General features: G+C 37.9%; 8 protein-coding genes and 1 non-coding gene across 11 annotated transcripts; 4 read left to right on the forward strand and 5 right to left on the reverse strand.

Moving 5' to 3' along the window:
- Positions 1 to 399: 399 nt before the first annotated feature.
- LOC147295861 (uncharacterized) lies at positions 400 to 3,180 on the forward strand. Its single transcript, XM_086231840.1, has 4 exons — positions 400 to 674; positions 1,460 to 1,554; positions 1,863 to 2,137; positions 2,224 to 3,180. The coding sequence occupies exons 1-4, from the start codon at positions 645 to 647 to the stop codon at positions 3,033 to 3,035; spliced, it is 1,212 nt and encodes a 403-aa protein (XP_086087966.1). The 5' UTR covers positions 400 to 644; the 3' UTR covers positions 3,036 to 3,180.
- A 2,121-nt stretch (positions 3,181 to 5,301) lies between these two features.
- Positions 5,302 to 9,580, forward strand: LOC147295862 (serine carboxypeptidase-like 34). The gene is made up of 10 exons (XM_086230266.1): positions 5,302 to 5,940; positions 7,254 to 7,364; positions 7,492 to 7,587; positions 7,684 to 7,776; positions 8,003 to 8,090; positions 8,205 to 8,523; positions 8,645 to 8,793; positions 8,919 to 9,011; positions 9,168 to 9,273; positions 9,373 to 9,580. Exons 1-10 carry the CDS (start codon positions 5,634 to 5,636, stop codon positions 9,520 to 9,522), a joined length of 1,512 nt encoding a protein of 503 aa, XP_086086392.1. The 5' UTR covers positions 5,302 to 5,633; the 3' UTR covers positions 9,523 to 9,580.
- A 313-nt stretch (positions 9,581 to 9,893) lies between these two features.
- HEMC (hydroxymethylbilane synthase) lies at positions 9,894 to 13,346 on the reverse strand. 2 transcript variants are annotated; one of them, XM_086230264.1, is made up of 5 exons: positions 12,895 to 13,346; positions 12,106 to 12,516; positions 11,259 to 11,465; positions 10,444 to 10,621; positions 9,894 to 10,356 (listed from the first exon to the last, which is right to left on the reverse strand). In XM_086230264.1, exons 1-5 carry the CDS (start codon positions 13,159 to 13,161, stop codon positions 10,244 to 10,246), a joined length of 1,176 nt encoding a protein of 391 aa, XP_086086390.1. In that variant the 5' UTR covers positions 13,162 to 13,346; the 3' UTR covers positions 9,894 to 10,243. The 2 variants fall into 2 exon arrangements, with proteins under 2 accessions (XP_086086390.1, XP_086086391.1); XM_086230265.1 differs by having other exon boundaries at positions 12,106 to 12,511; positions 12,908 to 13,341.
- Positions 13,347 to 14,030: 684 nt separating this feature from the next.
- Positions 14,031 to 14,905, reverse strand: NIC2 (nicotinamidase 2). The gene has a single exon (XM_086232057.1). The coding sequence runs from the start codon at positions 14,766 to 14,768 to the stop codon at positions 14,157 to 14,159; it is 612 nt and encodes a 203-aa protein (XP_086088183.1). The 5' UTR covers positions 14,769 to 14,905; the 3' UTR covers positions 14,031 to 14,156.
- Positions 14,906 to 16,223, forward strand: YLS8 (mRNA splicing factor, thioredoxin-like U5 snRNP). 2 transcript variants are annotated; one of them, XM_086232058.1, is made up of 2 exons: positions 14,906 to 15,177; positions 15,832 to 16,223. In XM_086232058.1, exons 1-2 carry the CDS (start codon positions 15,058 to 15,060, stop codon positions 16,138 to 16,140), a joined length of 429 nt encoding a protein of 142 aa, XP_086088184.1. In that variant the 5' UTR covers positions 14,906 to 15,057; the 3' UTR covers positions 16,141 to 16,223. The 2 variants fall into 2 exon arrangements, with proteins under 2 accessions (XP_086088184.1, XP_086088185.1); XM_086232059.1 differs by lacking the exon at positions 14,906 to 15,177 and adding an exon at positions 15,551 to 15,712.
- Positions 16,224 to 16,358: 135 nt separating this feature from the next.
- Positions 16,359 to 19,006, reverse strand: LOC147295866 (DNAJ heat shock N-terminal domain-containing protein). Its single transcript, XM_086232055.1, has 4 exons — positions 18,519 to 19,006; positions 18,185 to 18,441; positions 17,273 to 17,456; positions 16,359 to 17,132 (listed from the first exon to the last, which is right to left on the reverse strand). The coding sequence occupies exons 1-4, from the start codon at positions 18,915 to 18,917 to the stop codon at positions 16,482 to 16,484; spliced, it is 1,491 nt and encodes a 496-aa protein (XP_086088181.1). The 5' UTR covers positions 18,918 to 19,006; the 3' UTR covers positions 16,359 to 16,481.
- A 231-nt stretch (positions 19,007 to 19,237) lies between these two features.
- TRNAT-UGU (transfer RNA threonine (anticodon UGU)) lies at positions 19,238 to 19,309 on the reverse strand. Its single transcript has one exon. It is a non-coding gene; the product is annotated as a tRNA-Thr (tRNA).
- An 89-nt stretch (positions 19,310 to 19,398) lies between these two features.
- On the forward strand, positions 19,399 to 20,597 carry PFD5 (prefoldin 5). The gene is made up of 2 exons (XM_086233965.1): positions 19,399 to 19,818; positions 20,243 to 20,597. The coding sequence occupies exons 1-2, from the start codon at positions 19,447 to 19,449 to the stop codon at positions 20,324 to 20,326; spliced, it is 456 nt and encodes a 151-aa protein (XP_086090091.1). The 5' UTR covers positions 19,399 to 19,446; the 3' UTR covers positions 20,327 to 20,597.
- A 1,307-nt stretch (positions 20,598 to 21,904) lies between these two features.
- On the reverse strand, positions 21,905 to 25,663 carry LOC147295869 (putative RNA helicase SDE3). Its single transcript, XM_086232875.1, has 4 exons — positions 25,645 to 25,663; positions 24,449 to 25,330; positions 23,483 to 23,677; positions 21,905 to 23,239 (listed from the first exon to the last, which is right to left on the reverse strand). Exons 2-4 carry the CDS (start codon positions 25,319 to 25,321, stop codon positions 21,968 to 21,970), a joined length of 2,340 nt encoding a protein of 779 aa, XP_086089001.1. The 5' UTR covers positions 25,322 to 25,330; positions 25,645 to 25,663; the 3' UTR covers positions 21,905 to 21,967.
- Positions 25,664 to 26,227: the final 564 nt, after the last annotated feature.

Genomic DNA, 26,227 nt, shown 5'->3' on the forward strand with positions numbered 1-26,227 from the left:
GATACGACACATATACAACTCGTTAACACGAATTGTCACTCTTACCCAGATTTCACAAGCATCACGGGTCCAATTGTTTATATGAGCATTTGTGAATTTAAATTCGCCATCAAGCATTTGAAAAATCAACTGAAAAAAAAAACCCCAGTCATTGTGATACATGAGATTTTCTACCCAAAAAAAGGTTTTTTTACAAGTTATTCATCTAGATTATGATCCCGTTTGCACTTCACCACTCAAAATAAAAATTGAATCAATTTGTCAACTTAATTTAAGAGAGGCTTGGAATGACGAAAAAATTCTTGAAAAAATGGGGCAAAAGAGAGTTATAATCCAGATGGATGATTTGTAAAAAAGTCAAAAAAAACCTATACATGAGGATGACTGATGGCCCATCTGTCCAATCTGACCCATAGGGCCCTAGGACTCAACGTAACAGCGGTCCTTGTCCTTGTTTACAGCCCAATTCGTTTTCATTTGTAGCCCAATTCATTTTCATTTCTGGCCCAATTCATTTTCTATTTGGTTTCCTAGGAAACAAATGAAGTAGAAATGTAGAATAGAAATCGCACAAGGATCTTCCGATCTTTTTGTTTCCTGAGCACTGATTCTACTGACTACTACTAGTGATTGGGGAATTGCCGATGGCTTTTATTTTCCACAAGTTTCAGGAGGTATCTTTTTCTTTCTCTCTTTTCCTAAACATTCCGCCTCTCTGTTTATACGAAACCATATAATTGATAAAAAAACAAAAATTTCACTGCAGCCAAACAGAAGGTTAAGGATTCTCCTTTCCGTGCTTTCCTGATTCTTTTATGTCTCTGCAGTCTGCTGTCAGTATTTGTAATTGGTCAATTAGATATTTGCACTAGAGTTTAGTGACTACAGATTTGGAATGCTTCTTTATCTTTGTTTAAATTCTTCATTTCTCTGATTTGGAGTGGTTGGGATTAGTTTTCGATGAAAATATCAAGAGGGTTCCACGAATTTAGGGACATTCGTGAAGAAGCCTCTAAAAGATGTATACTAGCTGGCAAAAAAAAGCACCAAACTTTACTTCTTTGAATATGTAATTTATTTTGGAGGATCTGTTTTATGTTCATATAGATCATTTTATTTCAGTGCCCCATAAGAAACAATACTAGTTTAGGATTTTGATTCTTAGTGTACTGGTTCTAAAGGAACCCACTAAATTTTAAACACGTGAACTGAACTGTGTGAGATGCCAAAAATTGGGTACTATACTTGCTTATGTTATTTTATTGCTGAGGTCAGCTTGTACCACTTTGGGGTTTTAGTACAGTTTAAGTTCTTGGTGGAATTTGGTTTTCTGAATTTCCAAATGGGCTACCACATTACACCGCCATGCTATACCTAAAATGAATGCTATTTTGTCCTCTGTGCCTCTTCATGAAAGTATGAAACTTTGGTTATGAGTTATGATCATTTTTATTTCCAGGCTGTAAAAACTCTTGCAAAAAATCCTAAGTTTGCCAAGAATCCAAGGCAACTACAATTTGAAGCAGATATTAATCGCCTATTCCTATATACCAGGTTTGTGACACGTTACCATCTTCTGATATGAATGTATGTTTCTGCAAAAAAGTTACATTACTTTGTTGTTATGAGACTAGTCTGATAATTTGATCTTAAATTTCAAGTAACTTTTAAAGCTTTAAAAGCTTAAAGAACCATGATTAATCTTTATTTTCCAAATATAATGTATTATGTTCTTTATATTTACTCAGTGTAATGCATCCTCTGTGAATTGATGCTACCATTCTCATTCATATATTGTGCATGTTGCATTGCTTTTTCTTTTAAATATTTGAATGCTGATTACTAAAGATTTATATATCCAGCTACAATCGTTTGGGAAGGAATGCTGATGAGGCAGATGTGGATGTGATCATTGACATGGCTAGTAAAGCCTCTGTTGCTGATCAACAGAAGCAAGTCCAAGAAAACATTCATCTTCAGATTAAAAGCTTCTGCACGTCTATGGATGAAGTTCTTCTCCCTGATGTAAAGAAGATAAATGAGGCAACTGAATCACCTGAACAATCAAATGCTGCTCCTCGACAAAGTGGCCTTAGTTTTGCTGTTGGCGGGAATAGCCCACCTGTTAGACATGCTGGTGAGTTTTTATATGCAATCTTCTTCATCTATTCTCAGCAATAACATAGATAATAAGTACTGATTAGTTATGATTTTTCAGCACAGATGTGCCTGAGACAAGGCCATTAGAGCATGTTGATGTCTCCCAAAGATTAAAAGATCTCATTGGCTACACGCTTGATATCAAAGCTTCTCAAATACCCCACAAGGAAGCGGGCCAGGGTTTATTTTTGAATGGTGAATCTGATGTTGGTGCAGTGGTGGCCATGTACCCTGGTGTAATATATTCCCCGGCTTACTACCGCTATATTCCTGGGTACCCAAGAGTTGATGCACATAATTCATATTTGATCACAAGGTATGATGGAACTGTGATCAATGCACAACCTTGGGGTTGTGGGGGTGAAACCCGTGATTTCTGGGGTGGCTTAACTGTACCAGAAATAAGGTCTAATATGCAAGGAGATGAGAAAGGTTCAGACCGGTTGTGGAGACTCCTCAGTAAGCCTTTGGATAGCAGGCAACTGGGAAATAGTGGTGACATTATAGAGCGGAGGAACCCATTAGCTTTGGCTCATTTTGCAAACCACCCTGGAAAGGGTATGGCTCCAAATGTTATGGTTTGCCCTTATGACTTTCCATTGGCCGAAAATGAAATGAGGGTCTATATTCCAAATGTAGTATTTGGAGATGCAGAAGAAGTGAAGATGAAGAGACTTGGCAGCTTTTGGTTCAAACTTGGGGGTTCAAAAAATGGTGGATCAGATGCTCCTGTTTTGAAGACTCTTGCTCTGGTGGCTACCAGGGCACTTTGTGATGAAGAAGTGCTTTTAAACTACAGGTTGAGCAACTCTAAGCGTCGGCCAGAGTGGTATACTCCAGTTGATGAAGAGGAAGACCGAAGGAGGTGGAGCTAAATTTTCTTGAAGTGATTATTTTGTGTTATGTGTATCCCATATTTGTGGTTACTTCTGACCATGAGTGTACTTTTAATTCTTGTTGATACTTGGTTGAGAATTTTTTGTCTTTTATTGTGACCTAATTAAGTTGATCTTCTATCAATTCCTTTTGGTTATTTACTTAATTTCATTCATGAATCATGAGCAGTCCAGAATTGTTCTATTAGAGGAAAAACAAAAATACAATGTGAGCAGCTTGTTGAGCAATTAGTGTTTGGATCGTACAACAGGCCTAAACAGTCAAGACGACGAGTTAGAATCGATTGATATTGTTCACAAACTTTGTATATATGAATTAGATTTTTATGGCCGGCTTCATCAGTATCTGTATTAACTGTATATGTATGTATTCAGCGATGAGAATTGATCACTATAAGTCTATAACCTTGTAATAACTGATATCACCCCGAATGATTAAAAGTTAAGAAATTGGTCATGTCATTCATATAAAGTCGTTTTTAGCATCGTGTGAAAATAATTAATAAGGGTAATTTTATTATTAAAATAGAAAAAAATATTCATTCATGATTGAATGAGTCACATTCCCAAATCCCCCACCATGAATCTCATTCTTGAAATGTGGTTCTGGATTTTTTGCGAGTCTCACTCTGGCCAGCAGGCCATCAAGTGCCCACATTTGGTCCAAGACCTTCTCTCCAGATCATCAGACGCCTTTTGGCCAATAAGAAGCTGCCACCTGTCGACTTTTGATGTGCTCTTCTCTTTCCAACATAAAATACTACATATCAATTTGGCCAAAATTATTTTTCTTGGAATGTATCGAGAGTCGAGAGTCGAGAGTCGGGACCCTTGCATTATCGATTTGTCTTGCTTCGCTGAGATCATATTTTTTTATTAAAAGCGCATAGCTTTTAGCCTTTTATACAAGGTTTGAAATGTAAGAAAAATAATGAACAATACAACCAAGTTAAATAGCCTAAATTAAATTGGGATTATTAATTTGACCGCAAACCTTTTATATGGTGTAAGTAGTAAAATAATAGTAATAATCCGGACTTTATTTTCCACTGAAATTAAACAAAATGAAGCCATATAAAAAATATAAAAAAACAAAAGAAACAATATATATATATATATATAAAAATACTCAGTGTGCCTTGGGCGAATTCCAAAAACGATCACCTTCATCCACTCAGCCAATTAATTCTCTGGTGCAGCTTAATCATGATCAGGATTGATGATCACCCTTTGGCCACACTCGATGGATCGATGCCTGATATATGCTACGATTAATATTTGGGGACTTGGGTCAAAGATATATTATGTCACGGTCACAAAATTAAGTTACATTATGATGCATCATGCATATATATATATATATGGTGTTCTTTACATATGCGTAGTTTCAAAAGCTTTAATTCAAAGCAATTGACTGAGCCTCACCTCAGCCACCCAACCAACCGAAAATCTCTCCCAATAAATTGATAGATCAAATCAAATAAAATGGGCGGTTTGATCGATCCTTGTAATTAGGAGGAGCTTTAATTACATTAATTGGATGGATGTCCATCATCTTAACCTTAAGAATAATGCTATATTTACCACATTCTTATACCATATTTTTATACCATCTTACGTATCATTATTTTACTGGACAAAGTTTTTCTTTTTCTTTTTGAATTTTTGTTTTTATTTTTTAGTGTCCAATGCATGAATGTCATATAAATTGCCACATAAAGTGGTATGAAATTATGATATAAAAATGTGGGATGTCTAGCACTACTCGTGCCATGTCAATCTAAGTAGATCTTCAACTAGGTTATGCCAAGGTGTACGTGTCATTCCCTTTCAAATATATATGCATATATGCATATTTGCCTAATTTTTACTTCAAATGATATCATGATGCATCAAAGCTGTAGTACTAGAGTCAAAAGTCTAAAAGAAATATTACCCTTTGGTTCAAAGGTAAGCAAGCATAAAATATCTAATTTATAATGTAATAAAATAAAATATTACATTACCTACTCTCTGAAGCATACTGCCAAAAGGAAGTGTGCCCACAAATACTGGGAATAAAAAGATGGTCAATCTTTTATGAATGAATGGTGAGAAATTAAAAGAGTATCGGTGCATTTATAATACTTTTCAAATATATATTGTAAATTCATAATCTTTAAATTGATTGATAAGATATGGGTAGGATATATTGAGAAACAAGAGAGAATCAAGTTGGATCTTTTATACCAAGAGAGATTAATGGTGAAATTAAAGGCATTGATTAATTAATTAATTAATAGCAAGGGTATAAATATACAGCTAGCTAGTCTGTATAGAGTAGTATTCTTATCTGTACATCTTGGGATCGGATGATGAGGACCTTACTATATAAACCACACGGCTGATTCATTCTTATCTGTGGTTGCCTGGTTGGGTCCCTTATATACCATTTCAAGTTTGACGGAGGACTAGGTGCGTGTGTGTGTGTGCGCTCGTGCATATATAGGAGTATAGGATTATATAGAGGCCAGGTAGGGTAGTGTCAGTTTGTGATAAAGAAGAAGAGGGATCGATCATATCGAGTACTCAGTCCCAATGGCTTTGTCTTTGAATCTTGTTGTTATTCATGTTTTGGTAATTAGTTTTTGCTTAAATGCTACACAAACTTTAGCCAGACTTCATCATCATTCAGCTAATGTTGAAGTAGTACTCAGCCATGACGTCTTGGCTCGACAAAAACAAGACCAAGTAATTGGACTTCCTGGTCAGCCTCCGGTGAACTTCAACCACTATTCTGGTTATGTCACAGTCAACGAGACTCATGGAAGAGCACTCTTCTATTGGTTTTTTGAAGCCATACACAACCCTCAACAAAAACCTCTCCTCCTTTGGCTTAATGGAGGTAATATTTCAATTCAATTCAATTCAATTCACTTCTATTTCTATTCCATATATATTTCCCTTTGTTTTTTGGTGAGGAGGGGGACCTAATTAAGCTCAGAAACCAAATTCCATATATATTTGATATTTCCATCCAATCCAACAAACATATATATTTTGTTGTAATTCATCCATATTTATGGAGTCAGATATATATATATAAATTTATGTCTATTACCATCTTCTCCATCTTGCTAGCTGCAGCATGGAAATTGACAATTTTTTTTATTGTCTTAATTAAATTGATCTATTCCTTTTTTATTTTTTTGCGATTTATCACTAGAAATATCCCAAAGATACTCCCAATTAATTGTTAACGCAAGCAACCTGTCATAATCATATACAGCTATGTACGTATATATACAAATTAATTATAGCTAGCTAGCAAAGACCCATATATGGTCTGTAATGTTGACTTCTATGTAACAGTATTCATATTTATTGAAAATAATTTACCATCTTCGTATTAATTCATTAATATTTAGTTATTAACAATAACCATACAATCATAACTTCTGTTATTAATTTCAGTTTTCTTCGCATAGATGGGTCCGGTGAGAAAGCGACCTTCAAATAAAACATTTTAAAGCTCATTTTTTAAATGTTATAAAATAATTATAAGCATGCATGCAATGAAGCATATATATTTATGTATTATATATGCATATATAGGTGTAACTTCCATATCCTCATAGAAGCTGTCAAACCCTACAATGATGGATTCATTGAATAATAGTTTCAACAGAAATATTATAATGGTTTGATGACTTCAACCAGTGTACTTATCATTTGTTTTGGCTTATTCTCTCTCTTCTTATACCCTAATTTATACTAAAAAATTAGGAACACTAACTGAAAACGAAAAAGTGAAAAGAAGTGGGTCGTTTGTATTCCAACTTGGCAACTTTGATTCTATACGTAAGTGAATCCAATAGTGGTTCTATTTGCCTCGTGGAAATACATTAATCTTTTTTCCATTTATATTTGTAAATTTTATATCTAGGTAATAAAAATATAATGGTAGACCGTAGACATATGCATGATCCGTATCTCAGTGATGGTATATTGGTATGTATGCTTGCCAATTGTGTTTTTTATGATGGGAAATGCTTCTTTATTTGATGGGCTTAAATCTGAAAGGCCAACACGGTAGCTCTAGCCGGGCCTAGGAAATGGCCCATTTGGTTCTGGACCGGGAATTAATTGTGCATAACATAAAAAGGTTGTGAATTAATTATGAGAAATTGATTGTGTCGATCAATCTCAAAATTTCAGGGCCTGGATGTTCTTCAATTGGGTACGGAGCGGCAGAGGAGCTAGGGCCTTTCTTTCCTCAAAAAGGCAGCGAACCCAAGCTAAAGCTCAACCCTTACACCTGGAACAATGGTTTGAACTTAATTTGAACTGCATGCATGCTTTAGATTCAGAGTTTTTAACTTTGTCTTGGTTGCCTTAAATTAATTAAGCAATTAAGATAATAAATATCGTAATGTACGCTCTTTGTAAATTTCAGCTGCCAATGTATTGTTTTTGGAGTCTCCGGTGGGAGTGGGATTTTCTTACACCAATACGAGTGCAGATATCAAGCAACTTGGGGACACAATTACAGGTAATTCTTTCGATCTGTCAATAATTTTCATTTCTTTTATAGATATGATCATATGAGTATATGACTATGACTCAGCCAGTTGTTAATTAATTTCAGCTAAGGATTCATACAATTTTCTCCTCAACTGGTTTCAACGGTTTCCACAATTCAAGTCCCATGAGTTCTATATTGCTGGAGAAAGCTATGCAGGTACAATATATATATGAAACACAATGTTTATAATAAATGCATGCATAATGTGATATTGCTCATACTAGCTCAATTGAATCTGAGTATGGCAGTTCCCTGAAACCCAAATTAATTCAAATTAATTATAAAGCATCTATTTGTCATTTATTTCATTAAATAAGTTATATCTACATATCTACTTTTTGGTTTGAGTATATAACGTTTTATATACGCATGCATTTTACAGGGCATTACGTTCCACAACTTTCTGAGCTCATTTTTGACAATAACAAGCATGCATCCAAGGACAAGTTTATAAACTTCAAGGGTTCATGGTCAACTTTTTATCCTAGGCTCCTAGCTAGCTAGTTTATTTTATGTTATATATATATTGCTGAGATTTGTCTTAATTATGGGGTTGAATATATATATAACAAACACGAATTAAGTAAATTTACAAAGTATACAATGCAGATTGGTAATGCAGCAATTGACGATGAAACAGATCAGACGGGATTGATTGATTATGCGTGGGATCACGCCGTGATTTCTGATCGGCTGTACCATGATATTAAAAGCGAATGCAACTTCAGTGCATCAAACGTAACAAAACAGTGTAATGATCTGATGGATGAGTATTTTCAAGTGTACAATCTTGTAGACATGTACAGCTTGTACACTCCCAGGTGTCTCAGTAATAGTAACAGTAGCACCACCAGGAAACCCCGAGCTATCCAAGGCGCTTCCGCTTTGTTTTCTAGATCAGCTGTGAGTCATATATCATCACAAATAACCCCAAAATTAAATTCAGAATAATTAACAAATTAAATGCATATATCATGACAGTGAAAATGAATAATTACTTAATTTGCATTACCATGTACTGCAGAATGGAGGAGACAATCTTAAGAGACGGCCAGGTGCAGGTTATGATCCGTGTGCATCAGATTACACATATGCGTATTTGAATAGGCCAGATGTGCAGAAGGCATTGCATGCCAATCTCACCAAAATTCCCTATCCATGGACTCACTGCAGGTATTATTATTATCAGTATATATGCATGGTAACCAGATTAAGCATAATTAATGCATCATCACTCATCAGTGATGTATATTAATTAAATAATTAATCCTACTGTGCACGTACGTATGTATGTACAGCAATAACATCACCTTCTGGAGAGATGCACCAGCATCGATTCTTCCTGTAATTGAAAAGCTTGTAGCCGGGGGTCTCCGGGTTTGGGTTTACAGGTACATGAATTTTCTTACATATATATATATATATATAGTAGTAAAGTACACGTACAAACCAATCATCTCATAATTAATAGTGATCGAATATATATTATTTGTCAAATACAATTAATAAATAGCTGGTGACATGTGTGTGTGTGTGTGTGTATGCAGTGGGGATACTGACGGGAGAGTTCCAGTAACATCAACAAGATATGCGTTGAGAAAGCTGGGATTGAAGATCAAGGAGGATTGGACTCCTTGGTACAACAACAAACAGGTACTCCAGCTTATATAATTACTCTTTTCTTTTTCAATGTATTTATGCCAAATTGCCAATTGATTGTTGATTATGTACGTTTTGTATTATAATGTCTAGGTTGGTGGGTGGAGAGTTGCCTACGATGGGCTTATGTTTGTGACAATAAGAGGTGCAGGCCACGAAGTTCCAATTTTTGCACCAAAGCAGTCACTCCTCCTCGTAGAACACTTCTTGGCTGATAGGAAACTCCCATCTAAACCTTTTTAACTCTTTTTCTTCTTCTTTCCTTTTCTTTCATATTAATAAATAGATCAATTTACGTTTCTTTGGAATTTGTAAAGCACCTTGGTCTTACTCTTGGCGAGTCTCTCACATCAGACATTCTCCTAGTGGTTTAGACCTTCAATTTTACTAGTCAGTCAAAATTCAAGTCTTAAATGCCATCATTCGAAACTTTCTACTTTGTAGTAGTTGAAAAAGAAAATTCAAAAATCCTTGGTCAACTTACGTGCAATTTGTTTTCTTCAATCTTGGCACATAATTTTTGTGGAGAAAGAAAAAAAATACAAGGCCGGATTTTTGTGTTTGCAAAGTTTACTGCATCCCAGATCAGGCAGCCTCCATTGGGGGAAAAAAGGTACAAATAGAACAATTAACCATTTTCGATTATACGAGGAGAGAGAAAGAGAGAGTCACAAAATTTTGGCAATTAAATAAACTCAGACATCAACAAACAAGCTAAGCCTATTGTGACTGATTTCTCATCTAAATTCTAATATACAATCAATCAAGCAATTATCCTTCTTAAAATTGTAACAACAGGCACCCTAGCAACCAAAAAAAAAAAAAAAAACAATACTAAACTATTACAACAGACAGCTCAAAGGATGATAAATGAACTCATTGCTTGCAATCACCAAAAATTGCATGCTGAGGGAGGGAGGGCGCATTGATTTCCGCTGCTTTCTCTATTATTTTCAAGTTCACTTCAACCATCAAAAAAACCAGGACCTGCTAGTGATAAAAGTTCCTGGCCTGCATCCTTACCCATGTTGATCATATCTTCAAAAGCATACGGGCCCTTCCTAGAAGTTTCAAGTACTGAAAATAGACAGAGGGAAGCATAATTAGTATCATGTTTAGTTAGGTAATGAAACTGAGTGAATTTTCCTCAGAGCATGAGCATACCGCGAGTTCCATCAGGGGAAGCCACCAACCCTTTGAATATGCAATTACCATCCTCATCTTTGCTAGCATATCCAGCAATAGGAGTTCGGCAAGACCCATCCAGGGTCAGAAGAAATGCCCTCTCACATGCAACTGCTAGTCTTGTTTCCTCATGATTCAATGAGGCTATGTAATTAGCCTGCAACCAAAGACCAACCAAAATATGAACAAAATTATAGAGAGGCAAAACAAAGTTTAGCAGGCAACCATCTCAACATTAATATTTAGATTAAAATTTTCATATGAAGTCAGAAAAAATCTATATATATATATATAAATATATATAATTGCCACAAGAAAAGTTAGGAGCATTCTCATTGACGAGTCACACATGGATCTAAAGTTTCAATTATGTATATCTGGTACAAAGAATGCTCCTTCCCATACAAACTGATCAAAATTGCGGCTATATTATGCAGGTTAATGACCTCTATGATTGATCCTCTAATAAAAATTAAATGCCAATAAATAAAACTATCCATTCCTCCCACTTTCAAGATACAATTTGTCCCACGCCATCAATCCACCAGCAATCAACTAAAACTCATTATTCTATTTTTTCGCTTAAATCCTAATCATCCATGATTTTCTAGCTACAACTAATTCAAACTAAACTAGCTTGGATTGCTCCCCTTTAGCCAATGTAACTTCTCTAGCCAAATTCACAAGTGTGTTCATGGGGCCAATTTACTGACTGAAGTATTTTAATCAACTAGTACAAAAGTAACATCACTCAATATGGTAGCTCCACAATGGAAAAGAGGATTAAAACACACCATTTTATCGTCATTGCTTCGGCAGGCAATTCCAATTGCTCCTTGTGCAACAGCTGGAAGCATTTCATCTAATGAAAGAATTGAAGTAACATTTTCCGTCATATTTAAGCGTTTGAGTCCAGCTAGGGCCAATAAGGTTGCTTGGACTACCTTTTCATTAAGCTTTCTCAACCGTGTCTGGACATTACCCCGAAAATTCTCCAGCACCTGCAAGAATTAACCAAAACATGAATGAGAAGCAACAGAAACATGTCAGAAATCTCAAAAATGAAATGCATAAGTGCCACATGGGGAAACTATGGATTGAAAAGTAAAGGAGAGTCATGCCTTAATAATATTCAAGGGGGTATGCAGGAAGCAAAGGGGGAGGGGGGACATCCATCTATTCATGGAAAGCTAGAATTAAAGGGCATGCATGTCATGGATCTGAACATCTGGTGCCACTTCATATCCATCCTCAAAATTTGCTCATGATAACAATTGCCTAGGAAGGAACTAAAATCATCATATAGTTTTTGCATTCAGAGAACAAACATTCTACAACTGACCTTCAAACCAACCCCAACAAATACGCAACCCCCTCTTAGAACAAAACCTTTTCAGTGGGATAGATTAGAATGAAGTAAAATGACCAATGGATATCCAATAGTCCAGGAAAAACACAAGTCTATGACTTTCCAAAACTAGCACATAGCTCCAAACAGTTTGCTCCCTCCAGGCTCCATTACAATGAACCAGAAAGCCAATTTCAAATTTGAGTTAAACAACACTAAAGGCTAGCATACATCTCGTGGGTATGAAGTATGTAAAAGGTCACCTATACATATGACACAATATGGTAGCTTACATTGAGCGATGGATATCTATTCAGTATCTGTGACTTTCTTCTAAGGGAAGCAGTACCAATAGTGCTCCCAGCTGGCAGCTCTGCTAGCGAAGATGCAGTTAAGGATATAAATGCATCTCGGACATCCTCCCGCGGAAGGTTGCATGGCAGAATTGTCTTCTCGGGTAAGTAGGTAGGAACATCTTTCATTGAGTGGACAGCAATGTCAATTTCACCATTTATTAGTGCCTCATCTATTTCCTTGGTGAACAAGCCCTTCCCACCTATGTCCGCAAGGGGTTGACTTAGTATTTTATCACCTGTAGTTTTTATAATTACAATCTGAATCGCCCCCTCTTCAGCTAGCTCTGCATGCGTTGCCATGAGTTTGTCTCTTGTCTCATAAGCCTGAGCAAGTGCTAGTGGGCTATCCTATATCCAGAAAGAGTATGAATAATTCACGAAAAAAAATATAATGGAATCCAACACATCTGGCACAAGATTAGAAAAGAAACCATCAATATGCAACTAATACAAGCAGAAAATGATATGTAACAAATAAGATCCAGAAGTAGAATTTAGTCAAAGTATGAAAAATTACAAATATAGAATAAATCAACCCCGTACGAGTTAGCAAGAGATGGCATCAAAATTACAACTTTTTTCATAAGAAAAGGTTTAAACTTTTTAGCAATTGAGCAAAACTAAATATACCAGTTGACAAAGAACAGAAATAAATGGTGAACTGAGCCACAGCTAGTTACATTTTTCAAATATGAGCAAACCCGGAAGTAAGAAGTGGGCACTAACATGAAAAGTGTACCTTCCTCTGGTGCCAATTTTGATTAGCGCCACTTTGGCCTTCTGGGTCTGCTGCTCAACAGCCACAGAGGCCCTTGTGATCCCAGCACTGTGCTTTCTGATACAATTGGGAAAAGCTCGAGTCTTGAGGGATGGCAAAGAGAAGCCAAGGACTGAGACCGACCCAACTCCAGCGAACTTGATTGGACATGAAGGAAGAGCCTGTTTCGTCAAAAGAGATGAAGAAGAGGAAGAAGAAGAACAAAGGGCCTCCATTGCACAAACAAACTCTTTCAGAGAACAAGGGAGAGAGGTGAAGGAGATGGGGGGATTGGTTTGGCTTTGAAGGGGAGTTTTGTCTGAGGTTGTTGATGGATAGATAGGATATTAGGATATTAGGATATTGGGATTGCACTGCACTGCAGGGTATGGCTCCACTCCAATACGGCCCGCCACGTTGGTTTTTCGAACCAGATCCGATCTGCTTTAAATCGGATTTCAATTCTCATGGGCTTCGTCTAATATATAACTCGAGAAAAACCTTATCATGATGGGCCTACCATCCAGACAATTTACGATCCTATCAAATAAATATCATTTTTTACCTTGATTTTTGTTTCGATAGGGTCTTTTTTACCTTGAGTTCTATTATCCTTTTTTTAATCAAGAAATTCCACAGCATCATAAAAAGACTTTTGATCATGAATTAGTTTCAATTTTTTCTTTGACGACAAATTCCACAAAATATTAGGATTACGTATGTGTTGGCTATAGAATGTTTTGACTTTTGCGCAAATTTAGTCGAATTCAAGTTGAAAGTAGTTCTAAACTTGTTATTCATCTTGTTTATAGAAGAAGAGTGCTTATTCCATAGAGAGTTCATTCTTTGACGACTGATAACTATGGTGACTAGATTTTTATATATCAAGAAACTAATTCAGATATAATTGCTAAGTGGACAACTACATATTGAAGGTTTGTGAGATATAAGTGTTAAATTAGATCCAAAATATTTTGATTTTAGGGTGTAGTAGGGATTATCGTTATTGGTTTCTTTTTGGAGAAAAAACAAAACAAAGTTGTAACTTGTAAGAACGAAAGCACACAATATGGCCTATTAACCAAATGACACGAGATGGAAGAGGCAAAGCAAAATGCAGAAAAAAGTTGCTGCCAAACTTAAAAAACAGCGGACAAAAAGCATAAAGGAAATGAAATTAAAGTAAAAATACATAAAAGAGAAACATTAATTTATGGTTTGATTAAAAAAGTTAAGTGGCAAAAAGGCCCTCCTGAAGCCTGCTGCAGTCAACCAAATAGGCAAAGCCATAAGCCAAATTCTTGAGGGTGGCCTCGTGCAGCTCTTGATCCGACGTGGCAGTCGCGTCTGTAGAGAAAAACACTCTAAACCCTCTGACGAAGGCCTCACGCGCCGTCGTCTCGCAGCAGAGGTTGGTCATGACGCCCGTGACGATGACCTCCTCCACGCCTCTCTCCTTGAGATAGTCCTCGAGGGTCGTGCCCCTGAAGGCGCCGTAAGTGTTCTTGTGGACGACGAGGTCCTCGTGGGGCCTGAGGTCGAGCTCCGGCATGAGCTCGGATTCGGGAGTGCCGTCGAAGATGAGGTCGCCGTTCCACCACTCCGCCAGCATGCCGTAGTCAGAGGGAGACTTGTGGGAGTGGCGCGTGAAAATGACGGGGACGGAGGCCCGTCGGCAGAGGCGGATGGTAGTGAGGAGGTTTTGGAGGATGGGTTTGGCCATGGAGGAGAAGTAGTTCTGCATATCGATGACGAAAAGGGCTGCCACTTTTGGGTTTGGGTTTCTTTTTCTGATCTCGTATTTTTTGTAATTGTTTGAAATCGAGAAGGAGGAGGAGGCCATTGAGGTACGTTTTTTGAGAAACTTCAATTTGGGTTTTCTGAGAGGAGAGTAAGTATTGGTTGGAGTAATATGAATGGAAGAAGAGGATTACTTGTGTATCCTCGCACTACACAGAATCACAAATTCATGGTACACGTGGATGAATAGGATTGGTGGGGTGGGTAGATTTCACAAAGAAGAAAGGTCGGGTTCCTTCTGGAGGTTTCCTCCGACACCATAACCATGAGCATGGCATATTGGCATTGGTATTTCGAGTCTCAACTCGCGATCAGATCAGAAGAGAGCAGCAATGTCGTACTTGCTACCACACCTGCACTCAGGGTGGGCCGTCGACCAGGCCATTCTTGCCGAGGAAGAGCGTGTCGTCATCATCCGATTCGGCCATGATTGGGACGACACTTGCATGCAGGTACGCTCCTTTCTCTCTCTACTCCATCTCTACCTTACCTACCTCCTTAATTCATTTTATATATGCTTCATTCATGTAATTGCTTTCAATTAAAACTCCTTTTAAAAATTGAGAGAGAGAATTGACGACGATGAAAGTAGGACATTTTGCAAGCTCTTTTTCAGATTGGTCCGAGGACTCACTGGGGTTTTCCGGTCATTCCGATTCTCTTCGTTTTTCTCATGTTTCAATCTTGGCCGTTCGTTTCATCCAACGGCCTTGATAATTCATACGCATTCTGTGCGGACCGACCTTCTGATGCCAAAGATTTGTTAGTGTGCTTTTGTTTTTTTCTTTTCTAGGGTCCGTTGGATATGGGATAAGGTTTGTAGAGGAGGACGAGAAGCACTGTTCTTTGTCCCTGTCGTGGTCTTTAGCTTTCTAATTCTGATGAAGATGCTTTCAAGTTTTAACATACTCCTCCTTATTTATATATTGTAAACCTTAGATGGGCCATGGGAATCGTATAAATTATATATAATTACCTTTTAATTATGTATATGCATCTTGTCCTCCTTCTATTTTCATGTAGCAATTCTTTCTAGATTGACTTTATTTATTTATTAACCTTGGTTTGAATGCTGGCTAATTTCTGGATTGTTATCTATTAATTAGATGGATGAAGTGCTAGCTTCTGTTGCTGAGACAATTAAAAACTTTGCTGTGATTTACCTTGTGGACATCACGGAGGTCCCTGATTTCAACACAATGTATGAGCTGTATGACCCATCCACGGTGATGTTCTTTTTCAGAAACAAGCAGATTATGATTGACCTTGGCACTGGGAACAACAACAAGATCAACTGGGCTCTCAAGGACAAGCAAGAGTTCATTGACATTGTTGAGACGGTGTACCGCGGGGCAAGGAAGGGACGTGGTCTGGTGATTGCTCCAAAGGATTACTCCACCAAATACCGCTACTAGCTAGGTTTTGTAATTGATTTCAGACTTTGTAAGACAAACATTAGAAACCCCATTTCATGGTCTTAATTTCTATAGATTCTAGATTTTAGATTTACTGAAAATCTTCTGGTTTGGATGGAATGGAGTTCCATTCAGTTTTTTTAGGTGACTTGTGGACACAACACCAAGTACCCACATTTTTATTCTAATTTTTTAGTTGAAAATTCGTACAGAATATATATAAAATATTATATACATAAGTACTCCTGTGTATTATTTAACAAGTTGTGATCACTTTCTTACAGTACTTGGTGCTTTACATTTTGTTTATAATTCTGTAAATTATGAAGAATCAATCTTTGTTAACTTTGCTTACTTCTAATGGCATCTACAAGTCCAACCATTAGCATTCCGATGATGTACCATGTAATTCCCAACAATATGGTCGGTAACCAAGAACTGTTAACTATCTCCAATGCGAAAGAGCCAGCCATATGTTGTGTTACTCCACCAACAGCAGCCCCATCTCCCTGTAATCGACCTATAACTGCAGCCACCATTGCAGTTCCCACTGGAACCACCCGTTGAATGGGGTTCCTCTTCCTTTGCTTGTTCTCTTGTGCCACTCTATACTCTCTGTAGTCGTTTGTTTGCTTCCGTTTTTTAGCAGCAGCAGCAGCAGCAGCAGCAGGTGAAGGTTGTGATGATGAGGCCGGAACAGCATTGGAACTTAATGGAACCCAATAGTAGTCCTCCTCGGTTGATGGGGTTGTGGTTGGGCGGTTGGGGGATGTTGTGCTCTCTCTTGCCTGTTTCATAGCAGCAGCTGCATCTCGGAGCTTGCCAATGGTGGGTTGTTCTTGTTCAGTACTACTGGATTTATGCCCAATTTGGGTCAAATTTTGGAGAGACTCTGCATTGGCATGGGGAGGTGTTTTCCAATACAACCAGTTGGAGATGGATCTGATAGCTTGAATTGCTTTCAGTCTGGCTTCTCTTTGTAGTTCTGTCTCCTGAAATGGTGTATCGTTAATTAATTCTTACTCACAGTCAAAGACAGATTGGAAAGTAACTAGTAACAATGTTTAGACGATCCTGCACTGCAGGCTGCAGATCAAGTGCAAAATAAACAGTTATCGCAAGTAGAACTAACCATGCTACTTTGTGTATAAGCTTTCTCTTTTGCATCTTCCAAACTGCTCTGGAATTTTTTAACATCTACAAATATGTTGGAGACAGGTGCACCTGCTGCATTTCCCATGCCTAATCTTACATTGCCACGTGGCTGCTTGGACATTAGAAACTCCAGAGCTGCTAGGTTTGACCTCTCCACAATCCTACATATATAGTTCAAGTGATCAACCAGTAAGAAATAACTTCTCAAGTACATATTATAATTCAGTGCTGTGCTGTGCATAGTCAAATGAAACCATACCCACAATCCTATAATATCTCTTAAAATCTTCTCCATGAAGAGCATGCTTGATAAAATGAAACCATATTCACACAATACTAATGTGAGGTATATATAAGCTTATTTATAGGACTACTTACAAGTTACAACTTATCCTTGCTGATCACGAATGTCCTCAAACTTGTGGAAAAACTGAAGGGTGGCTCTGTTTCCACTCCTAATATTACTTTAATTATATGAGAAAATCAATTTGAGTGGGGTGATGCTAGTGTTAGCTTGACCCCACTAGAACTACCCGGAACTACTTCTGGAGATGTAAAAATCAGATAGCCAGTCCCAATTTCATGGAAAAGGCATAAATAGTGAAGCAAACTGCTTTGTGTGTTCAAATGTCAAAGCCTCTATCGATTCAAGAGAGCATTTGTAAATATATAAATGACAGCTGATTCACCAAAGATAAATCGACATATATGTATATGTTGTGAATGAGTCAGAGCCTCTTCTCCGGCCATGTTGTAATAGCTAGAATATTGTTGTGCAAGTAAGTGACTTAATTAGATATTGAGTGTTATATGATCCAAAAATAAATGGAAGGTTTTCAAGTGAGAAAGAGAAATGAATGAATTAACAAAGAATCTACTTGGTACTTACGAGATGCAATCAACAGGACAAGCCTGAATTGCCTCTTGAATTTTGTGTTCAGGGTCAGCCCACTGTCCAACAACTCTGGCTCTTCCATACACAGATTCAATTGCAAAGGTTTTTTCAGCACATATCGCACATTTCAAGCAACCAATACACTTGATTTCATCCACAAAAACTGCTCGTTCTTCGGTTTCTGAACCAAACCATACTGAATAGATCGGTTTCCCCGAGTAACCTCGAAGTTGTGCAAATTTTGCTTGCTCCTGCAGAGCGATCTAATGCTTAACTAGCTCTTAAATATTCCAGTAATTAAAAAGTGTGAGAGATTGAATGGACTGACCTTATCATAAGCAGAACGTGAATTAGGATCAGAGAGAAGAGCATATGCTTGATTGAGGATGATAGCCATGTCATGGCCTGGTGGGCCAGCGATGTCTGGGTGGCAGCGCTTCTGCAGAGTGCGATATGCACTTCGGATCTGGGAGAGATCGGATGTGCTATCGATTCCCAAAAGGTCGTACAGATCAAAGTCTGTGATATCAGTACTACTACTACTATCCCTAGCCCTGCAGCATGTAATCATTTCTCTTGTTGGACTAGTCATGTACTGAAAACCCCAACTTCTTGAACTTGATCTTACTGCTGGGGTGGTTGATGAGGACCTGCTTCCTGTTATAATATTTGAAGCCCAAGCAGTGGGAGTAGTAGTATAATACAGAGGAAGACATGCTGCTGGCATTTCGGATCTTAATTCGTTCGCACTTGTTTCTAGATAAGACTTTGGAGAAAGAGAGCCTTAATTGTAGACTAGTAATTCTGGTTCTCCAAGATATTTGGGTTGAGTGTCGAAACTTTTTGTGAATAAGATATTTTGTTGTGCATGTACGTACACTAAACTCCAAAGATCGATCGAGTGGTAAAGTGGAAATTGAGTAAGTGAATGTCATCGCCTTCACGGCTTCTCTTATTCCAAAACGGTGTCGTGTCACTTCCTCGACGGTGTTGCAGAAAATGAACATATAGAATTGGAAAAAAGTTGATAACAAATATATAAAAGGTTGCCCCCATGCAGGATCGAACTACAGACCTTCAGTTTACAAGACTGACGCTCTACCACTGAGCTATAGGGGCCGTTGATGTTGGAGCTATCTACTACCTAATTTATCCACTCAAAAATGAAAAAGAGAGATGAATTAGAATTAGGGACCGAAATAAAAAGTGGCAGAGTGAGTGAGTGAGTCGCAGTTGGAACTTGGAAGAGAGTAGAGATGGAGAAGGTGAGCATGAGCGTGAGAGCGGAGATGGAGAAGCTGAGCTTGGAGCAGTTGAAGGCAGTGAAAGAACAAACAGATTTGGAAGTGAATCTTCTGCAGGACAGCCTCAGCAACATCCGCACTGCCAGCGCACGCCTCGAGATCGCCTCCTCCGCCCTCAACGACCTCTCCCTCCGCCCCAAAGGTAAGAAGATGCTCGTCCCTCTTACGGCGTCGCTTTACGTCCCTGGCACCCTCCACGACGCCGACCAAGTCTTGGTCGACGTCGGCACCGGTTACTTCATCGAGAAAACCATGCCTCAAGCCAAAGATTACTGCCACCGCAAGATCAACTTGCTCAAATCTAATTTCGACCAACTAATCGAGGTAAACTATTCATCTTTTTTTATTTTTATAAAATTCCATCTAAATTTGGTTCTATTTTTGAGTAATTCCACTTATTCCATCCTATTGCATCATTAGGGCTGGAACCTGACCGACTCCATTAGTCTATTTTTGACTTAGGTTATATTGTAAATTGTAAATTGTACCCCTGCTGGCTGCTAGGATTGATGATTGGTGATTTTATGCATGCCAATTTCAAATCTCAACTTGGTGTGTGTGGCAACTGCCAAACTGACAAGCACAAATAATGAATATCTTAAGCTCTAACCTAAGATTCTGTTCATCTCCTACTTCTTATAATGTTGGGAATTCTTTTAATTTCAGTTATTGCTTTGCTTTACTCGTTTGTTCTCCCTATTGTATTGCTGTTTTCTTCCAATTACAAAATTGTGAATTTACTACGCAGGTTGCTTCTAAAAAGAAAAGCATATCTGATGAAGCTGGGGCAATTTTGCAAGCTAAATTGAAGCAGTTGGCTCCAACGCCATAGGACTAGATGACTTGGGTTGTGTTTTTATGATATTCAATTTGGAGATCATGTTCAAGTACTGGTTTTTGAGCGAGAACAAGTGCTGTTTTGTTGCCTTATATTTTTGGGATTGATTTTCCATCTGAAGTTGCATCAAGTCTTCCTTCTGAATCTAGAAACACTAATGCTTTGGTGTAGTAGGGCAGAGCTACTTGTACTAACTATTTGCTTGTTTCAAATTTCATCTTTTTTTTTAAGAGGAAAGATATGCTATAGGTTCGATTTGCAAAAATGTTTGGTTGAGATAAGGGTTTTCTTAAAAGTTGGTCTGGTAAAATGCAACGGATGCTCTTTTCCTTGTTTCGGATTCTGGCTAGTTGTGGGAATGATACGAATTTTGTGAATGGCAATATGAAGCTTCATAGTTCATTGTGCCACCCACAAAGTCAAAAGTAAAATTTTGTAAGTTGTTAAACGGCAGGGACATTACTTCCTCTACAGGCTACACATTCATCAATAATCTAATACAAAAGATCCAAATGGGTTATGTACAAACTCTACCACAAAAATCTGCACTTTGGAAAAGTTAAAAATGGAGGCTGGAGAATTGCCACCGAAGATATCAATCCGGTTATTGGCTTAGATAAAGAAAAAAAAAATGGCAAATAATCTAGTTACTAGAATTGCTTTGCATGAATTACAGTGTTTTGGCCATCAAGATGGTAAGAAACTCAATCGCTGTAGCAAAGGATCTGTAAAAAGGTTGTGCCTACCCTGTTAAGGAGAAGTTTAATAATTTCTCTCAGTCAAAGGAGATCGAAGCAAGATATATAAAAAGAAAACAAAAGCCGGATGCCCCGTGTGGAAGAAGCTTAGAAGCAGCAGCCAGTAAAGGCATGTATATCTATGAGAGAGAGAGAAACTACATAGTTCATACAAATAGATCCCGAAATCATCTATAGGAGATGAAGACGCAGGTAAGTATGATAATACACACACAGTGAGTGACCGGCTCACCTTCAAAAGGAGCTGAAAAACAAACTCAGAAAGTTGTGTTGTTGTTGTAGGTGTAGTTAGGGGTGTAAACGAGCCGAGCCAAGCCGAATACCACCGTGCTCAGGCTTGGCTTGTTTTAAATTTTTCGAGCTTGAGCTTGGCTTGGCTTGTTTCTTATACGAGCCGAGCTCGAACGAGCTAAAAAAAAATCGAACCCGATACGAACTCGAGCTGTATCGAGCTTTTTAACATAATTTTATCGAAAATATTTTATTAACTACTATTTTAAAAAAATATTAATTTCTATTGAACATTTTCTTCTTGAAAGTATTATAATATGTTAATTTTAAACTTAAAGCTAATATATATTGTTAATTAAATTAGATTAGGCACCAAAGACTTCTTTAAAACACTATATAGATGAATATGGTTTCCATGAAATACAACTGTACTAAATAATTCCATCTAAACATTGATAACTTATAACTTTTGCAAAAATTCTCATTAAAAAAGAGACGTAAGATAGTAGAAGTCTTATAACCAAACATTACAAAAATAAAGTAGGAAATAAAAATACCAAGTCCTCATATAAGCTATGAAAAATGAGATATCAAACATATAAACTAGAAAATACGAGCGGCTCACGAGCTTTTCGAGCCGAACATACTAAAGCTCAAGCTTGGCTTGTTTCTTAAACGAGCGAGCTTCGGCTTGGCTTGTTTGTTTTCGAGCCGAGCTTAAACGAACCAAGCTCGAGCCGAACTCGATACGAACTCGAGTTGTATCGAGCCGATTTACAGCCCTAGGTGTAGTGTAGTAGGTCTGGTCTGAATTTAATTGTGTGATGAACAATGGATTGAGGCTTCTATATGGCCTGCGCTCACAAAGTCTTGCAAAGTATGAAATCTTGAGTCCCTTTTGCCTTGCAATGTCAGCACGAACCCAACGTGGACTATTTCCAGGTTTACCAGTAACTATCACACTGGTATTTTTTTCAGCAAAATGAGTCAGGGGGATCACTGTTTCCGGCTCAATAGCAGATGAAGCATCCACCAGAAAAATATGACTAAAATGTCCAGCAGATATGCCTTTATCATGTAGCCGAAAGCTACTCATGAAGGTCGAGAAAATCACCCTGAATTTCCGGAGTTGATTGATTGGAGGACAAGAAAATAAAGATTCCTTGTAAAGACATGAGGGGAGGATGTCATCGGGTACCTCCCCTATCTCACGGAATGCTGCATTGGCTCGAAACATATCTGACTCTGGAATCTTCTTCACCAAGCTTCTCATAAGCACATCACAACAGCTGTTATTAGGCGCACATATAAGAATCCGATTTTCCAGCGATGTTTGACATAAATGGTTTACTGCTTCACAAACAACCACTCCAGTTCTCGATGGTTCTTTCAAATATGCAGATTCTTTCCCTTCAGGTACGCAGAGTGGGCCTGCTACTACATAAGGTGTTGACCCCTGAATGCTTAAAATATGACTAACGGCAGAAAATTGATCACGATCAAGCTTATGATAGGTAGAATGTAGTGCTGGTGCATTGAGAATGCTTGTACCTGGTGCATTGAGAATGCTTCTACCAGGTGCATTGAGAATGCTTCTACCAGGTGCATTGAGAATGCTTGTACCTGGTGCATTGAGAATGCTTGTACCAGGTGCATTGAGAATGCTTCTACCAGGTGCATTGAGAATGCTTGTACCAGGTGCATTGAGAATGCTTGTACGGGAGACACAATCAGGAAAGAGGAAGTTCTGAAACAAAGCGTCTGATGCAGCTTTAACCGCTTGGTGAGCTCTCTTTAAACAAACTCTATTGGATGAGAAGCTGACATCATATTTTTGGGATGAATGATGATGAGTATAAAAGCCATCTTCAAATTCAACTAATACACGAGTGCTCTTAACAAAGCGATAAATAATGCCCTGTATAACATGTAATGTGAGATCATTATAATGTGGAAAATCAATAATGCAGATACTGTCAATAACTATATGTCCTAGCCATTCTCATTCCAAGCGAATCAAATTACCAATACCACTCAGGCAGCAGCCTCTCAAAGTTGCTCAATGGGCACATATGACAACGTTACCCACGTATATGTCTTCACAATGAAGCAAAACTTAATGATAGAATCCAGCATATGCTAATGGATGTTCGGAGTTTACCTGAAAGTGCTTAACATTTGTACCCCCTGATGGTCGTGCATGAACTAAGTCCCTTGATAAGAGGAATGGCCGCTTCTCACGAACAGAATCAATCTCAAATGCTATAAAGGTTTTTACTTCCTGCTTTTCATTTTTATAAATTGTAGCTTCCTGCAACTCCAATGTCACAGCCTCCAAAAGGAAATCACTCCATTTCTGATTCAAATAACAGCATAGGTTTTTTTAAAGCCAGCATGCAAAAGCATACAAGATTGAGAAAATAACAATATTCTATCTATCAAAGCATTCTACAATCCATTATCCATTCCACCACCCACATGGGAAAAAGCACTTAAGATAAAGAAAATCACAATGCTATATACAATTAAAACTATGCTATTTGGTTTAAATAGGATTCTAAAATACTTCCTAATATATTTTATTTAAGTTTTCAATTTTGATTTTATATGACTATCAGAACTATCGAAAATTTAAATCCTGAAAGCAGAGGCTACAATAGGATGTCCAAAAAGGTGCAAGATAATCATTCTGATAAAACAGGTTGGAGAGCTAAACTTTAAATGTTTGTGAACCATCTTAGCTAAAGCTAATCCAGCCAGAGAACTGGATCCAACCTCTGGTCATTGGTGCAATGCAATAGGACAACTACCAAATGAGTGCATATAATGTTTCAACTTTCAAAGAAAGCAATCTAGTCCAAATCTTTTCCAAGTTCCAGGATGCAGATTCAATTTATTTAGATATTCTGTCATCTTTTCCAGTTCTCTCGCTAATAAGAAAAACCATTAAACACAGATATTTTTCGCCTGTGTATCAAGGGATAACAACATAAGCATGGAGTTTAAACGTCGCCACAAACAAGATTTCGTAAGCAGACAGTATACATAATGGTTTGATATACTAGATATTTTCTTAATATACAAGTTAAAGGAAAAGGCATTACAAAAGGGCAATATTCATGCTTACCTCCGAGTAAAAATCTTCAGAATATAACAGAGCGGCAAAGTAATCCTTATATGTCGTGGGAGACAAAGGCTGGTTTAGAACTTTGGGCACAATGTCCTTCTCGATCAAGGCTTTGATATCCTCAGGAATTGCGAATATAGGTAATGAATCCGTTTCAACCCATACATAATTTTCCGTCCCCTCTTGGTTTATTAGATTTGAGGAGGCTGGGGATAGAAGTGGCTTAAAGACTGGAGGGGGCTTTGGCGAAGATGGAGATGGTTTAGAAGATGAAGCCTGAGGTGGCTTAGAGGAAGATGAAGCCTGAGGAGGCTTAGAGGAAGATGAAGCCTGAGGTGGCTTAGAGGAAGATGAAGCCTGAGGAGGCTTAGAGGAAGATGAAGCCTGAGGAGGCTTAGAGAAAGATGAAGCCTGAGGTGGCTTAGAGGAAGATGAAGATGGACTAAAAGGGGATAGAATTGGTTTCGATGAAGAAGTTGATTGGGGTTTAAAGATGATTGGAAATGGAGCAATAGAAGTAGAAGTTGGGGGTGGTGGTTTAACTTTAGATAAAGATGTTGGAGGTTGGGGGGGTGTGTATTGAGGTGGTTTATAAGACCAGCGGGGTGATTCACAATAACGATGAGGCAGCAATGATGAAGTTTCCAAATCCTGAGTCACTTCAAATACTGGACGCTGATCAGCGGCGTTTCTATTTCTTTGACTGGAAGTTTGATTATCATAATCATCCTCATCGAAACCACAAACAAGGCACTTCAAACCCCGAGGCACTTCAAATACTGGACGCTGAGCAGCGGCGTTTCTATTTCTTCGACTGGAAGTTTGATCATCCACATCGAACCAAGAACCAAGCCATCTCAAGAAATTTTCCATGCTGTCCTTCTGTGATCAAATTAAACACAAAGACTAATAATCAACCGTTCGTTCTAGTGTCTAAACTCTAAAGTATGGAGTATGGACTCATTCAAATCTACCAAAACAAGTATTACGAATCAAGATGTAGACTGATTACTTAAAATGTGCAAATTTAAGCAGAGGATTAGACGTATTACAGTATTCACGATACAAAAATAAAATTAAGATCATTTACTAGTTTAATCTACAAATGAATCCAAGAAAAGAAGTTTACCAGGGACCTATAGTGAGTAACTGAGTATGACTACAAAGATGATCCAAGAATCTAAGGAGTGAGTCACCTGGCTTGTTGCGTTACTTTGCAGCTGACCACTGATTACTGGGTACTAGTAAACGAAGGCAGCTACTTATTAATTAAGAAACAAAAACAAAAGAAAAGGAAGCCACTCGCCAGCAACACTACGAATCTATTAGCTTTACATGTATACAGTACTATAATAGTAATAGTAGATAGTATATGCACAATTGCACAGTATGTCAAAAAAGTTGAAGCTCCTCCTTTTCCTTCCTTTCTGGTTAAGCATAGGCAAAGCTTAAGTTTCCATACCCATGTGCCAGTGTGCCACCCACCCGCTTTTGCCACATCAGCAAGAGGACCTAACCCCAGATAAAGACTAAAGTCTTCTGACTGGCAGGCCCTAACCACAGCCCATCCTTTCCCACCTTGAAAGCCCATCAGCCAAACCCCAAGTCCAGAACGTAATCCCCTCTCACTCACTTCTCTTCTCTTTTCTCGTTTTGCTTTGGCTAATTCTATTCCGACCATTCTAAATTACTGAGTTGACCACCTTATTTTAAAATTTCAACTTTACCCTTAAAACAAAAAATTTTAATTTTGTTCTTCTGGTCATTCGACAGTTATCT

This window comes from Dryas octopetala, chromosome 2, assembly GCF_963921425.1.
Source record: "Dryas octopetala chromosome 2, drDryOcto1.1, whole genome shotgun sequence".
NCBI classification, from domain to species: Eukaryota; Viridiplantae; Streptophyta; class Magnoliopsida; order Rosales; family Rosaceae; genus Dryas; species Dryas octopetala.